Source organism: Sinocyclocheilus anshuiensis, unplaced genomic scaffold (genome assembly GCF_001515605.1).
Source record: "Sinocyclocheilus anshuiensis isolate Anshui unplaced genomic scaffold, SAMN03320099.WGS_v1.1 scaffold1934, whole genome shotgun sequence".
In the NCBI taxonomy this organism is placed as follows: domain Eukaryota; kingdom Metazoa; phylum Chordata; class Actinopteri; order Cypriniformes; family Cyprinidae; genus Sinocyclocheilus; species Sinocyclocheilus anshuiensis.
Window position 1 is genome coordinate 60,897 of NW_015542444.1, and position 15,598 is coordinate 76,494.

The 15,598-nt window shown below is 34.7% G+C and overlaps 2 protein-coding genes across 2 annotated transcripts in view; both read left to right on the forward strand.

The window, feature by feature from the left end:
- gpaa1 (glycosylphosphatidylinositol anchor attachment 1) overlaps window positions 1-2,123 on the forward strand; it is a 15,385-nt gene extending 13,262 nt beyond the window's left edge. The window contains exon 14 of the mRNA XM_016493032.1: window positions 1,252-2,123. Coding sequence (XP_016348518.1) covers window positions 1,252-1,489 — 238 coding nt within the window. The 3' untranslated portion in view covers window positions 1,490-2,123. The remainder of the gene's footprint in view (window positions 1-1,251) is intronic.
- A 3,027-nt stretch (window positions 2,124-5,150) lies between these two features.
- Window positions 5,151-13,542, forward strand: rpe65a (retinoid isomerohydrolase RPE65 a). Its single transcript, XM_016493033.1, is given in 15 exon segments — window positions 5,151-5,198; window positions 5,550-5,632; window positions 6,490-6,640; window positions 7,279-7,319; window positions 7,322-7,385; window positions 7,471-7,603; window positions 8,122-8,269; window positions 8,362-8,443; window positions 10,350-10,482; window positions 10,591-10,730; window positions 11,501-11,630; window positions 12,523-12,637; window positions 12,751-12,845; window positions 12,927-13,038; window positions 13,287-13,542. Coding segments are annotated over 15 exon segments (1,584 nt in total). The 5' UTR covers window positions 5,151-5,187; the 3' UTR covers window positions 13,433-13,542.
- The last annotated feature ends 2,056 nt before the right edge of the window (window positions 13,543-15,598 follow it).

Genomic DNA, 15,598 nt, shown 5'->3' on the forward strand with positions numbered 1-15,598 from the left:
AAGTGATATGGTGACAGGAGAATGCATCAAAACAAATTCAGTTTGGGTGACATGGCTGTTTTTTGTGTAGCGCCTGAGCAAAATCTCATAGGAAACTAAATTTTTGTGATATCAACTTCAAATTTGGAGCATAACTTGGATAGACATATGGCTTTGATTTTATAGTGTTATATACTGAAAGCAGGACGCTTGGTGCTCTTTTAAAAACTCAAATCTTAAAAACTCAAATTTCGTACTGTGAAAACCATTTCAGAATTTTTTTATGATAAATAAAAAGAAAAGTCAAAAGAATAGAGAACGCTAGTGTTAGAGGGTCATTTTTTTTAATAAAAAAGAAAACAAGTAGTCAGAATAGAAATAGAATAGAGAGTGCAAGTGTTAGAGGGCCAGATAAAGATGGAAGAGATGTGTCTTTAACCATTTCTTGAAGATGGCTCAGGACTCGGCTACTTGGATTGAGTTGGGCAGGTCATTCCACCAGGAGGGAACAGTTAAGGTCAAAGTGATTCTGTGCCTCTTTGGAATGATACTATACTGCACTGTTCACTCAAGGTTCCATATTTGGTGATTTGTTTTTTGATAAAAGTGATATTGTGACAGAAACTGATTGATTTGTGACATATACATTTGTCACAAAAATACATTTTTTTGGTACAGTGCCTAAACAAAATCTCACAGGAAACTACATTTTTGTGATGACTTCAAATTTTGAACATAGCTGGCGTAGACATATGGCTTCGATTTAATGGCAATTTTAGATTACAAAATATTTAGTACAATTTATTTTATGTAAAATAAAAAAATGTTTAGTACAGTAAGTTCTTTACAATAAATTTAAACTTCTATAACTTTTTTTTCAAACTTTCATTTTTTTTTTTTTTAATGCTTTAACTTCAGCATGGCTTTTAAAAAAAGAGACCAACCTAAGGTCTGTTTTTTCAGAGCATTCAAATGTTCAAAAAGGGGGTTGACGGTTAACAGGTTAAGGATTGAGCATTTGTAAGAAGCCGTCTCGGTGCCATTACTATAGGACGACGTGTAATCGATTCTGTATTTAATAAAAACACTTTGAGTACAGTGACTCATATGAACACAAAGTGTTTGTATCACACACAGTCTGCCTGCAGTATTCACGTTATGTGTTGATTTGATTGCTACATGGGTTTGCGGTCAGTGATATCACAGTGTGAAATTGTGTCTGTGGTCTCATATTTAAATTAGCCTCTAATCGTGTTTCGGTCTCTCTGTTAGAGCTCTGTGCGCTCTGGCCATGGTGCTGCTCAGTCCTGCCTTCACCATCCTCTACTGCGTCTTCATCTACCAGGAGCTCATCGAAGCACCCGTCAGCGAGGGCTGGATGCTCTTCCTCTCGGTCATCTCGCAGGGCATTCTTGATCACGCTCTCAACGGATCGCTCGTATATCCACTCTTAGCCCTTTTCATTTATCCCTGTTGGCTAATGTTCTGGAACATTCTGTTCTGGAATTAACCGTTCTCAGATGTCTTCAAATGGAGCTGTTTTTAAAATGAATCCCACTTTGTGCCAATCATGAAGAGTTATTGTCCGTCTGTGGGCATTATCTGCCGTTATGGATTGGCAGAAGGAAGGTCTAGGAGGATGTCAGGCCAGATAAAGAGGATTTAATGGTGTGGCTTCAACGGTAAGAGTACTTTGGTCCAAGTATTCAGTGTTTCAGTTTTGGGGAAGGGGTTTGCATGAAGACCTATGTAGGACAGAAATGAGGAATTATTATAAGAAAGCGGAAATGTTCCAATTCATTAGAAAAGAAATTCAATATTGTTACCAGATGTGTGGATTTAATGGTTCATTTTTTACCGTATAATGGAAAAGGCTTTGCATAGTTTGGCATTTTGAACTCTGGGGGACTGGAAGCTTATATTTAATATGGTTTGATACTGAAAATCGTACAAAAGGATTGTTTGTTTGTGAATTCAAATGAATTCAAAATGCAATTTAATTCTCTGTGCACATTACAAAAGGCAGAAACAAGATGATAACTCAACTTTAAAGAGTTTCCAAGACTTATTGTCTTCAATGCATTATATCAAATTTAATTTAATTTGTTTCAGGCAACACTGGATTTATATGCTCTGATGAGTTATGCACGTAGGTCTTTGATTATTAAATGTAATTAAAATAACATAACATTATGCTTATTTGTGTGCATTTATAGAAAGCCTTCCCACATCTCAAGTATTAATAAATGAATAATATGAATACAATTTTAATAAGCCTAATAAAACAGCAGTTTCAGTAGTAATACAAAATAAATTAATATCCAAATGTAATATTATATTATTGTATATTGTGGTCTATCTGTAATTTCTTTGAAAATATGACCTGTTGCGTGATATGACCTGAATAAATAAGCTTTCCATTGATGTATGGTTTGTTAAGCTAGGACAATATTTGGCCGAGATACAACTATTTGAAAATCTGGAATCTGAGGATGCAAAAAAATCTAAATATTGAGAAAATCATCTTTAAAGTTCAAATGAAGTTCTTAGCAATGCATATTACTAATCAAAAATTAAGTTTGGATATATTTACGGTAGGAAATTTACAAAATATCTTAAAACATGATCTTTACTTAATATCCTAATGATTTTTGGCATAAAAGGAAAATCGATAATTTTGAGCCATACAATGTATTGTTGGCTATTGCTACAAATATACCCCAGCGACTTAAGACTGCTTTTGTGGTCAAAGCGGCAAATGAATTGCAAGCGCCATCTGCCCGCTGCCAAACTCATCAGAGTTCAAAGTGGTTCAAATTCATGGTCCCAAAGCATGCATCGAAACTGACAAGGAGAGTTAGTCAAAAGCAACCTATCATGCAAACTGCATGCACCAGTCTGCCTGCTGCCTGAATCCTTAAGAGTCCGAAGTGTCTCAAATGCACAGCTGAACTGCTGTCGTCCAAAACGCCATGCAGCAGAGCTGACAAGCAGAAGCAGTGATGAGCAACGTTCACACAAATGTAATGTTTGGTAGCACTAGGCACCAAATCAATCACATGCACCAGTCTAACACAGCAGACAGAAACATATACAAGGCAAAGGAGGCTTACATATAGGGAGCTTCTGGACTACAGCACAAGCCCTCACGTGCCACTCCAACCAGAGAAAGCACTGCACATGCAGAGAGAACACGAGCCTCAAGTTCACACGCTCTGCTTGAATAGAAGCAGGTTTAAAGTGATTCTGAATATCATTCTAATCACATGTAAATACATACAAGAGCTCAGATTAAGCCACAGAAACAGCCTCCCGTGGCATGAAACGTTTTAAACACTCATGCATATTCAAACAATCACTGATGAAATGTAAATTCCTTGTAAGTTTAGATGCACTGTACATGTGTGCCTTACTTTAAGCTGATAATAATGACATGATGGGATGATAATCTTGCTGTAAAACTAGCTTTCAGCTATTATGCAGCTGGAACCAGCTTCCAGAAGAGATCAGATGTGCTTAAACATTAACCACATTTAAATCCAGACTCAAAACTCATCTGTTTAGCTGTGCATTTACTGAATGAGCACTGTGCTATGTCCGAACTGATTGCACTATATTTTATATATAATAATTTTCTATTTTAACTGTTTAAATTAATTTTAAATCAATTTTTAATTTTTTAATGATTATTTTACTTCCTTTTATGTAAAGCACTTTGAATTAACATTGTGTATAAATAAACTTGCCTTGCCTTTAAGTGTTGACATTTCCACAAAGCATCAAAGCAGTTATTAAAAAATGATGCACACTTCTCCCATACGGTTGTTTTTCAATTAATGAACAATGTTAAACATGCAGAAAGAAAACTAAAGATAAAAAATGCCACTGGGTTAATTTCAAGTATGAAAAGCCAGTGTAATTGCGAGCAAGCAAAGCAATAAATAAATAAGCATTTTTATAGATATGGATTTGCTAGACACAATAGTTTATAATAGGCTGCATTATTTCTTTTCTTTTGTTGAATGTTATGTTTTTGTACAATATCTCTAAACTCTCAAAGTTATGAGAGGTACTCATGCAGAATAAAACTTTTATATAAATTCAGTGCTTTTTTGGCAATGCTATGCTTGTTTAATTTGGCTGTGTTGCTAAAACGAACGTGTTTTTCACAGTTAATCTGTTCACAAATCTGTTCAGGAATGTAAAAAACGGAAAGCCCTTCGTTTGTGCTGTGGCAACAAAACCCGTCATGCTTGTGACCTCAGAAGTTACAAAACATACAAAAAGAAAACAAGCAGCACTGGCTTAAAATAGGCATACAAATAGATTTATTGCATAAGTATACAAGTCTTTTTTTCTCATTCTAAGAGAGAAGAAAACTTGCACCTGAAAGACTTATTTGGGACTCTTACATTAACATTTTTATTGCAATCAGCTGTCAGATGACATGAAGACTGAGAGCTCCCACACTTTTTATACAGTCACCATGTTTAAAGCATTGGTTTTGGCTGCTAGACTGATTTATTGTGGCTCTGTGAATTCATCGTTTGTTTTGTTTTGCCGCTGGCCTAACAATGTGCTGTTTGTCATGCCATAATATAGCTGGATTACACAGCATCTCTTCATCAAAGAGTATTTGGAATCAGTGGTTTGTTTGATTTATTTTGTTAGGCTGTTAAATTTCCCTGCCACAGACAGATTTGACAGTGTTAAATATAGAAAAAGAATATACTGACTTCTGTCATGCAACCCATTTAAAAAAAATAAATAATAATAATTATAATTTTTTTAATTTATTTTATATTCTCCTGAAAGATTTAAAACCCATGAGGAAATATTCTAAACCTCGGTTACTCGTGTGCATTATTATGAAAACTGCTGCATATGTTGTTATTAGCTGAATAAAGTCTTTGTTGGGTGTTTTGTCAGCTGATTTCTGTTTCTTACATTGTTCAATCACATTTTGTACACCTGATTGCATCACAGCTTTCAGCTGCGTGAAAATCTCAAATCCTATTTGAAGGAATGGCTATTGTAAAGGCAGCTCAGGCTCTTGTACAATGGGCTCGTTGTTTAGTAAATGCTGCCATTGGCTGTAACAGCGGTCAAAGTCAGAGTAAACCTGTGTAAGAGGATAGAGTATAAAACCCATAAACTTATGGCTCTGCTGACAAACCGACAAGAACAAGCCGAGTCACAGACGCTATCATGGTTAGCCGGTAAGCGACCTTCTTTTTATTCTTTCTTGTATAACACAAGCTTTATAATGCTTATGTTTTGGATTTATGATGTTTAAGTCATTGGGAACATGTCTGTAGTGATGTTGTAAATTGGCAAAATCTGTGTGCACTGATTCTCTCAGATTTTCCTTTCTGTGTATTTAAAAATTGGGTAGCACTTTATTTTAGAGTCTTGTTGCTCATGTACATACTATGTACTTATTATAGTAATTACAATAACTAGGCACTACCCCTAAACCTAACCCTACCCCATGTAGTTACCTTGTAGGTACACTGTAAGTACATGTAAGTGCACGTACTGTAAAATAGACTTTTCCCCTCACTTTTCAGTTTCGAGCACCCTGCTGGAGGCTATAAGAAAATCTTTGAGACTGTGGAGGAGCTAAACGAACCTCTTCCAGCAACCGTCACTGGTATTTTCCTCTGTTTTCATGACTTTTTGGCATATCTATTGACTGAAAATATTCTGGGGAAAAAAAGAGGAAAATGTAAATGTATCTTAATATCAACCACTCAAATTCCTTCCATAAAAAATGCTTTAGGAGGAAAAGACGATGTGCTTGTTTGACCTGACAAAAACCAAGCGGTTTTTCCCAAATAAACATTTATTTGTAACTGTGCACCTGCATTTTTTTTTTTATACATGTTTTTTTTTGGGGGGGGGTTCTAGATTTTCCAATAGTAAATGTGACCCTGGAGCACAAAACCAGTCATAAGGGTAAATTTGTTTTAATTGAGATTTATATATCTATCTGTAAGCTGAATAAATAAGCTTTCCATTGATGTATGGTTTGTTATGATAGGACAATATTTGGCCCAGATACAACTATTTGAAAATCTGGAATCTGAGGGTGCAAAAAAATCTAAATATTGAGAAAATCACCTTTAAAGTTGTCCAAATGAAGTTCTTAGCAATGCATATTACTAATCAAAAATTATGTTTTGATATATTTACAGTAGGAAATGTACAAAATATCTTCATGGAACATGATCTTTACTTAATATCCCAATGATTTTTGGCATAAAATAAAAATCTGTAATTTTTACCCATTTTTTTGGCTATTGCTACAAATATACCCCAGCGACTTAAGACTGCTTTTGTGCTCCAGGGTCACATATATACATTTTGGGATCAGAGTCTGGAAACAGCTTGAATTGCATTTAACCTGTTTTTGCAATTCAATTTTAATATTAAGTATATCATCATTTCCTGTGTATGGTTAATCAAGACGACACAAAAACACTTGTGTGTAATGTGCGTTGTTTGTAGGCTGCATCCCCTCGTTTATTAAAGGCAGTCTGCTCCGACTGGGCCCCGGTTTGTTCGAGGTCGGATCGGAGCCCTTCTACCATCTTTTCGATGGCCAGGCCCTCATGCACAAGTTTGATTTCAGCAATGGACAGGTCACGTATTTCCGCAAGTACGTCAAATAATCTTCACGTTATTGTGTTGTTTCCTGCTCCAGTTAAATCTTTAAAAGAAAATAATATAAAACTCATCAGTGTTATTTTGGTATCAAAATACTATTATATACTATTATATTATATAGTTTTTATAAATATTTTGAATCTGTTTTTATTTTTTTGTTGTTTTTCATTTCAATTTTAGTTGTTTAATAATCAAATAATATTTACGTTATTGTGCCGTTTCCTACTCCAGTTAACTCTTTAAAAGAAACTTATTAATATAAAACTTTTTGAAGTTTCTATTAATATTTGAATCCGTTTTTATCCATTTTAGTAAGAGTTTTAGTTAATTTGTTGTGTATTTATTTTTTCATTTTTTTCCTTTTATATTTTTATTTATTTATATTTTTTAGTTTTATTCACAAGTTTTATTTTTTGTAGGTTTTATTTTATTTTATGGTTTTAATTAATTTCATTTTAATTTTAGTTAATTTAGTATATCAACTTAAACTCAATTAAAATGAATATGTTGCTTTGGCAACTAGCTGAAATTAATTAGCATTTATTTATTTTTTTTATTTATTGTTATAGTTTTCATTTCAGTTTTAAGTTTAATTAATAACCCTGTTATCCTTGGCATTTTTTCTCACAGGTTTGTCAAAACAGATGCTTACGTTCGTGCTATGACAGAGAAAGTGTTGTAATTACTGAGTTTGGAACCTGTGCTTATTCAGATCCCTGCAAGAACATCTTCTCCAGGTTTGATTATTAATTGCTGTAATTCAGCATGCAGGGCATAATGCTTTGGTGCATCAGCATTTTCACATTTTGTCACTTTTGGCAGGTTCTTTACGTATTTCAAAGGCGTTGAGGTGACAGACAACTGCCTGGTAAATGTTTACCCTATTGGAGAGGATTTTTATGCCGTCACGGAGACTAATTTTATCACTAAAGTCAATGTGGAAACCTTGAAAAAGGTAAGACAAAGACTTACTTTGCATTGATTTAAAGGGGTCATATGGTGTTGCTAAAAATAACATTATTTTGTGTATTTGGTGTAATGAAATGTGTTTATGCGGTTTAAGTTTCAAAAAACGCATTATTTTCCACATACTGTACATTATTGTTTCTCCTCTATGCCCCGCCTTTTTGAAACGCTTTGATTTTTACAAAGCTCATCGTTCTGAAAAAGCGAGGTGTGCTATGATTGGCCAGCTATCCAGTGCATTGTGATTGGCCGAATACCTCAAGCGTGAGACGGAAATGTTACGCCCCTTACATACTGTGATGCCCTGTCCGGCCGGAGGACTCTTATCTTTTATAAAGAATATCTCTTTGGATTTGAGACTGACAACTTTACAGATTTTCTTTATGCACCAAGAGCTTGTAACACTTCAAAGAGAAAGGAAAAATTTAAATCGCATCATATGACCCCTTTAAATATTGTGTCGATCTTTCCAGCATTTTAAGAAATATTGCCTAATCATTTCAAAAGGTTGACATGTGTGACTATGTGAACATAAATGGAGTAACGGCTCATCCGCACATCGAGAAAGACGGTACGGTCTACAACATCGGAAACTGCATGGGGAAGGGAGCCGCACTGGCCTACAATATCATCCGAATCCCACCTAAACAGAAAGGTAAGTGGTCTTTCAGTCACTGAGCAATGTTTAATGAATGCTGGTTAAATGATAACTAATGCGTTTGGTTAAATGGTAACAAACTCTTTCAGACAAATCAGACCCCATTGAGAAATCCAAGGTGGTTGTGCAGTTCCCAAGTGCGGAAAGGTTTAAGCCATCCTATGTGCACAGGTAACTATGCATGCATGTATCTATTTAATCTCTATTGGCAGAGAAATTTAGAAAATATAGTGTCTAAAACATAATTTACTCAAGCGAGGACAGTATATTTTTCTATTTTTTATTTTTTACTTCATTCTGGCTTCCATACACTACACTAGGGATATATCGGTATCAAATTTTCATGTTGCGATTCATTGCTAATGCTTTTATCACGTGTACGGTATTATCACGATATTGAAATTTTGTTCCAAAAAAGTGTTCTCATAATACAGTATAACAGGTTTAATAACTTTTTTCTTATAACAAAAATAACTGAACATTTAAATACAATAAAGCAATACAGAAAAAAAAAACGTATAAAGCAAGAAAAAATTACACAGATTAAAGTGCAAAAGAATTATAAAGACCAATAGGTATCACTTTACAATAAGACCTCATTAGTTAACCTTAGTAAACTAATTAGCATTAACATTCACAATGAGCAATAGCTACATTTGCTACAGATGTTATTAATCTTTGTTTAAAAAAAAATACAACTCTTAGTTCATGTTAGCTCATTAAATAACACAGTTGTGTTATAACGTGTTTCAAAACACTTGCAAACAATATCTAGGGCATGTTGTAGTCCAGATTATAATGTAAAAAAGTTAAAAAAATAGCCTATTAAGTCTAAATATTTAAGTATTTGGTGCTGTGATGAACATCATAGCAAATAGACAAATCTGAATGGCTGTTTAAATCATTTAAATATGTTTCAGAAACAGAAAGTAGCCAGTAGCGCTTTGTTTACAGGGTTTCCGGGGTAACGGCTGCATTTCTGCTGTTTAGCGCCATCTGCTGTCAGAGAGTGAAAGTGCGCTTGTTTACATCAGAGTGCGCACGTGTCTTACACGCAGCATACAGCTGTGTTGTGCATTTTGACCAGTTGATGGGAAAAGTATTCTTAAAATGCATTCAAAATTCTGAATAATTTGTAATAAATAATTATTCTCTGTATTTTTAAGTGCCCACGATAACAATATCGTGCATATTTATTATCGTGATATATCGCATTACCGAATACCGGCACATGTCTACAATACACTGAAGAAAAAAAATTTAAATAAAGAAACGGTTTTCACTTAGCAATTGCTGGTAAATTTCACAATTAATCACAAAGAAATAGCAAGTAATAACTAATTAATGAATTACATGTGAAATTATGAAGTAGAACAAAACGAAATTGTATTTTCTTGTAAAACACACTCCAATACCTTTGTTTTATTTACAATTTCGAAAAATAATTTTTACAGTGTAAAATTATAATGATGTTTATGGTGAAACTGTACCTAGTTTTCATCAAATTCACCAAAAATCACACTTTGAAAAATAGTAAATAGTAACTTTTGTGAATAGCAAACAGATCAAAACAGTATTATCACAAAATTATGAGTTTAAAAAAAAACACATTACAATAATAAAACAATAAGTATGACAACATACTGTATGAGTATAAATTTTTAACATTTCTAACAGTATTAAACAAAACATAATTTTCACAAACTGTGAGTATGCAGTAATTACAACTTACCAAAGGTTATTTTATGGTTTTACTTTGTTAATAATAATAATATAAAGAAACCTTATTGTATAGCTCATATAAGTAAGTGATAATGTGTAGTCAGCTGCTCGTTGTCACAAAATAAACCTGCAATATTACACAGTAATGTGTGTTGCTCATATGCACGGTGTTTATTTAGTTTCATTTGGAACTTTTTCCATTAGCGGAGAAAGCATTTTGTAAATACTGTGTTTAAACAATATTACCTTCTTGTTGATGAAAGTTGTGTTTTATTGCTTAAATGCAGTGTGTGCAACATTTGGAGCCAGATCAACAGTCGATAAACCTTTTCCTCTCATGTCTTTCCCTTCCTAGTTTTGGGATGACAGAAAACTACTTTGTCTTTGTTGAGACGCCTGTTAAAATCCACCTGCTGAAGTTCCTGAGCGCCTGGAGTATCCGAGGATCCAACTATATGGACTGCTTTGAATCCGACGAGGAGAAAGGCGTATGTTCCTGTTTCTTCATTCCGATGATGCTAATGTTTCATGAGTAGAACAGTCAATGCCGTATGTGGCTTTTGCACCATAGATGTATGTTGTGTTCATTTCTACAGACTTGGATACACATTGCGAGGAAGCATCCAGGAGAATACATTGACTATAAATTCAGAACCGCTGCGATGGGTCTTTTCCATCACATCAACTGCTACGAGGACTCGGGCTTCATTGTTGTTGACCTGTGTGCCTGGAAAGGGTAAGTACTGTACGACACAATGATTTACTTACACTAAAGCAACTACATACAGTGATTTCTGAAATTCAAACTAGGCATGTTTCGTAGCTCAGGTGAAATCTCACTTGTGGTTTGGTTTATTTTGTAGCTGTTGTGCATTGCATCTACTACTATTATTATTAATAATTATAATGATGTTTGTGTTCAAGCTGAATATAGTTTTAATATAGTTCACACTATGAAAAATAGTAACTATTGCAAATAGCAAACCGATCAAAACAGTATTATAGCAAAATTATGACTTGTGACTATATGAGAATGTGAGAAATAAAATTGTATTTAACAGTTTTTTTTAGAATTTGCTTACTAGATTTAACTGTTATCTGTATACAGTAGTTACAACTTATCAAATGTGATTTTAAGTTTATGCTTTCAGAAATGGATCTATCCCTAGTAAGGCTTATTATTTGGCATTTTAGGCTCAAGTTGGAGCACAAAGTATGTGCTTTCTGCAAATGTAATTGTTTAGTTTATTTTTTTATATATATATATATTATTTATTCATATCAGAGCCTGATTAGAAGTCAGTGTACTATCAGAATGATTCTAAAACTGATATTTCAAACCGTCAAACCAATTTGCAACTGTAATTTCTGATGACTTTTATCAGGAATATTTAATAAGCATGGGTTAAGTTGTGCATATATTATTATTTATCACCATTGTAATCATTTACATTTAACAACTGGTTTCAGGTGATATAATTTGTATAATAAGGTCATTTTTTTCAGCTTTGAATTTGTCTACAACTACCTGTGGCTGGCAAACCTCCGAGCAAACTGGGAAGAGGTGAAAAGAAATGCCATGATTGCCCCTCAGCCAGAAGTCAGGCGATACGTGCTTCCTCTGGATCCCTACAGGGTAAAAAACTTAATAAATGCTTAAGATTTATATTTGACCTATACTGCAAAATATGTTTTTTTTTTTCTGGCCAAAATGTATTTAATGCTAAATATATGATATGAACAGTCAGGCTAAAAAAAAAATACTTTTTTTTTTTTATATATATATTTAGTAAAATATATTTCAAAATGTATTTCGGGGAAAACAAAATACATTTCCAGTCTTACAGTAGCCTCCACTTAGTCTAAATGCAAAAGAGCCTACTAGAGATCAAAACTACCATTCTAATGATTTAGTAATGTTTCATTTTTTTATATATTTAAAAAAAAATGTTTTACTTTGTATAGTATGTTCCTTGCTGATTTTTATTAAATGTCTTTATTTAAATGTGTTCTATGTTCACATGTGTTAAAAACATAAATGCATTTAAAATGCTTTTTAAAATATGTGTCCCTGCAGCACAAAAGCAGTCTTAAGTCGCTGGGGTATATTTGTAGCAATAGCCAACAATACATTGTATGGGTCAAAATTATAGATATTTCTTTTATGCCAAAAATCATTAGGATATTAAGTAAAGATCATGTTCCATGAAGATATTTTGTACATTTCCTACCGTAAATATATCAAAACTTAATGTTTGATTAATAATATGCATTGGATCTTTAAAAAAGCATCATATGACCCCTTTAAGACTGGTTTTGTGGTCCACTTATATTATGCAAAGAAATGGCCAAAAAAGATATTGGTAGAAAGTCAGTTTATGAAAATACAGTATATTTTGAAACATTTTTGACAGTTAATTTAAATGTATTTATTTTAACATATATTTGAAAAAATATGTTTTGCTATACGTGTATGTAAGGAAAATCCTGATGCTTCAAGATTGATCTTTAACCCTGATTTCTTACAGGAGGAGCAGGGCAAGAATCTGGTGTCTCTGCCGTACACCACCACCACGGCCACAATGCGGGCTGATGGGACCATTTGGCTGGAGCCTGAGGTGCTTTTCTCTGGTCCACGACAAGGTACGACAAACTTGATATATATCCTTTATTCCCTTTGCTTTAAAATGCAGCTCAAATGAAGCCGGACGTTAAAACTTACGGTGATGTTTTGTCATACGTTTTCAATCTCAAAGCTTTCGAGTTTCCTCAGATCAACTACAAAATGAACAACAGAAAGAATTACACCTATGCCTATGCGCTGGGCCTCAACCACTTTATCCCTGACAGGGTATGAATAATCAGGGCAGCTGGTCAGTATTTCATAAGTGTTGAAGAATGCATATTTTAAGCTGTCTTTGATGAATCGTAGATTTGCAAGCTGAATGTGAGGACTAAGGAGACCTGGGTTTGGCAGGAGCCGGACTCGTACCCTTCAGAGCCGCTGTTTGTGCAGAACCCCGATGGAGTGGATGAGGATGATGGTGCGTGACATTAGCCACATTCAGAGATATTATGTGTTGTCTAGCTTGTATTTTGAGTGACACTTTATTTTGATGTTCCATAACACACATGCTACTGACTGTGAGTAACTTTGCAAGAACATGTCACCTGACCCTAACCCTACCAGTCTACTAATAATCGAATAAGAGTTAGTTGATGTTAGTAGTTGCAAAGTTACTTATAGTGAGTATAAATGTCTAATTTTTTTCAATGCTTCACTGCTTAACAGGTGTCATAATGACGATTGTGGTGTCGCCTGGAGCCCAGAGACCTACATTTTGCCTGATCTTGAATGCTAAGGACCTGTCTGAGATTGCAAGAGCAGAAGTTGACATCATGTCTCCAGTCACCTTCCATGGCATGTATAAACCATAGAACGGCTGGATCTACTGAACATAGAGTCCTCCGGTGATGATAAAGTTACTATATACTATACACCATGACACTGTAAACTAATAATAATAATAAAACTATGTTATTGCACATTTCTGATTTTCTTTAAGTTTGTTTTTTTGCAAGTGGTCTTCGCAAGTGTATAATAATTATTTTGCCATCATATCCTTGAAAGGAAAAGTTCACCCAAAAATGAAAAATTCCTGATAATGTACTCACCCTCAGGCCATTCGAGTTGTAGGTGATTTTTTTTCTTCTTCAGTAGAACAGTAAAGAAGAGTTTTAGCTGAAACTGTGATCCTTGGTGATTCAACAATGGCTACCGTCACTTTGAGAGTCAAAAACAGCATATACAGGCAACACAAAATATCTGTGGCTCCTGACTATATATATTGAGGTCTTATGAAGTGAAACGATCAGTCTGTGCAACAATTTGAACATTATTTACAACATCACTACCTGTAATGAAAATCCAACTCCATATTTAGATTTGAGAAAAAAATCAAGTAGTTAAAAGTTCAGTGACCGCTAGTGGTGGAAATGGGTACTGCAGTCCAAATTCAAAATATTGAAGAGTCGTTTTCCGCCCTCTCTCTTCCTTAGACTGGAGACTCACGCGGGTTGCCAGATTGAGGACACGCAACAGGATCTAGTGCAACTGACAGCGGAAGGCGATGAGCCTTACACTGTAATTTGGTTAGTTGATTTAGCCTACCTGCATTTTAATATTCCTCTGGTCATAGAGCGTTTCAGATGGATGCCAAGGCTTTTTTAAGTCGGGTAGAATCTGCAATCTTTGACTCACTTCGTGAATCTTCCGTGGATATAATATGCTGTGTTTTCCATAAACTGGCAACCCGGGGTGTCGAAATACTATTGGGTAAATTGGCAATGGGCGGAGTCATACAGACCAAAACAAAAAACACATTCCGACACGGAACCAGTGTTGCCAAGACCGCTGTTTTCCCGCGGAATTGGGCTACTTTAACACTGTTGCCGCAGGTTGTTTTTCATGTCCGCGGGTTGAAGCAACTCCAATAACATGATATTTATCCCCTGTAACGCGATTTTTAACCGGGGACCCCCTGGAAAGCAATTGGGCTAGTTTTGAGTAGCGATTGAGCAGGTTTTCTTGAGAAGACCTGGCAACCCTGCACGGAACACTCATTACAAAGTAGAATACATACGTCTTGGTCTCTACGTTCAACAGCAATCATATGTCACCTAAAGTAGTCACATTGAGTACTTTGTTGTTACATATTCTTAGCATGTAATGACTGCTGAACTCATGCTACAAAATAGTCAGAAGTCAGAAAAACACAGACTGCAGGAAAGCAGGTTTGACGAATCAGTGGTGTGCCGTCTGCAAGTTAGACTCATGCTCACGTGCAAACACAACCGCGGATGATTCATTTTCCACTCAAGTCGAGTCTGGGGTGTGCGATACACAGCATCGTCTGCGATAATGTGGTAAGTGTTGTTGTAATGATGTGCGATCTGACATTATCAGGTATGCTGTATCACCAGATCATACACAGAGTGCACGCACGTTGATTTATTAGTCTATTAAAACTCAAAATTCCAGGCATTCTAAATTGTAGACGGCAAAAATGCTTCTGTATACTTTTTATATTTATATAATTTAATATAGTTAACTTAATCTATATCACACAAAGAGTACCGTTTTTCTGCAGATATCAGCATGAACATATTTAATATGTTTTACGAGTTCAGTAGGCTAAAGCAATAAGTGACTTACATTTTAGACATAATATTGCTTGTTTTTGCTCAATTCTGCAAACGAATATAGTTCCAAACAAAGACACTGTTCACAGCACTGTTTTGCGTCTCTGAGCAATGGACGGTGTTTACTTATTGAATGAATCAGCTTTTTGAACGAATCGGTTTTATAAATGATTCAGTGATTCACTCATTAACACAGTCAAATGCTTTATTCCAGAATGAATCAGTTGTTTGAATGAATCGGTTGAATCTCAATGACTCACTCATTAACAGTCACTTGCTGTCACCTACTGGCGGTTTTAATTTCACATTTCGACTATTTTTTACGTTTTAAAATAATTTCAAATGACAGTATTCAACGTTTTATGTTAAAAATAAAACATTATTTATTTATCTGTAACTGCA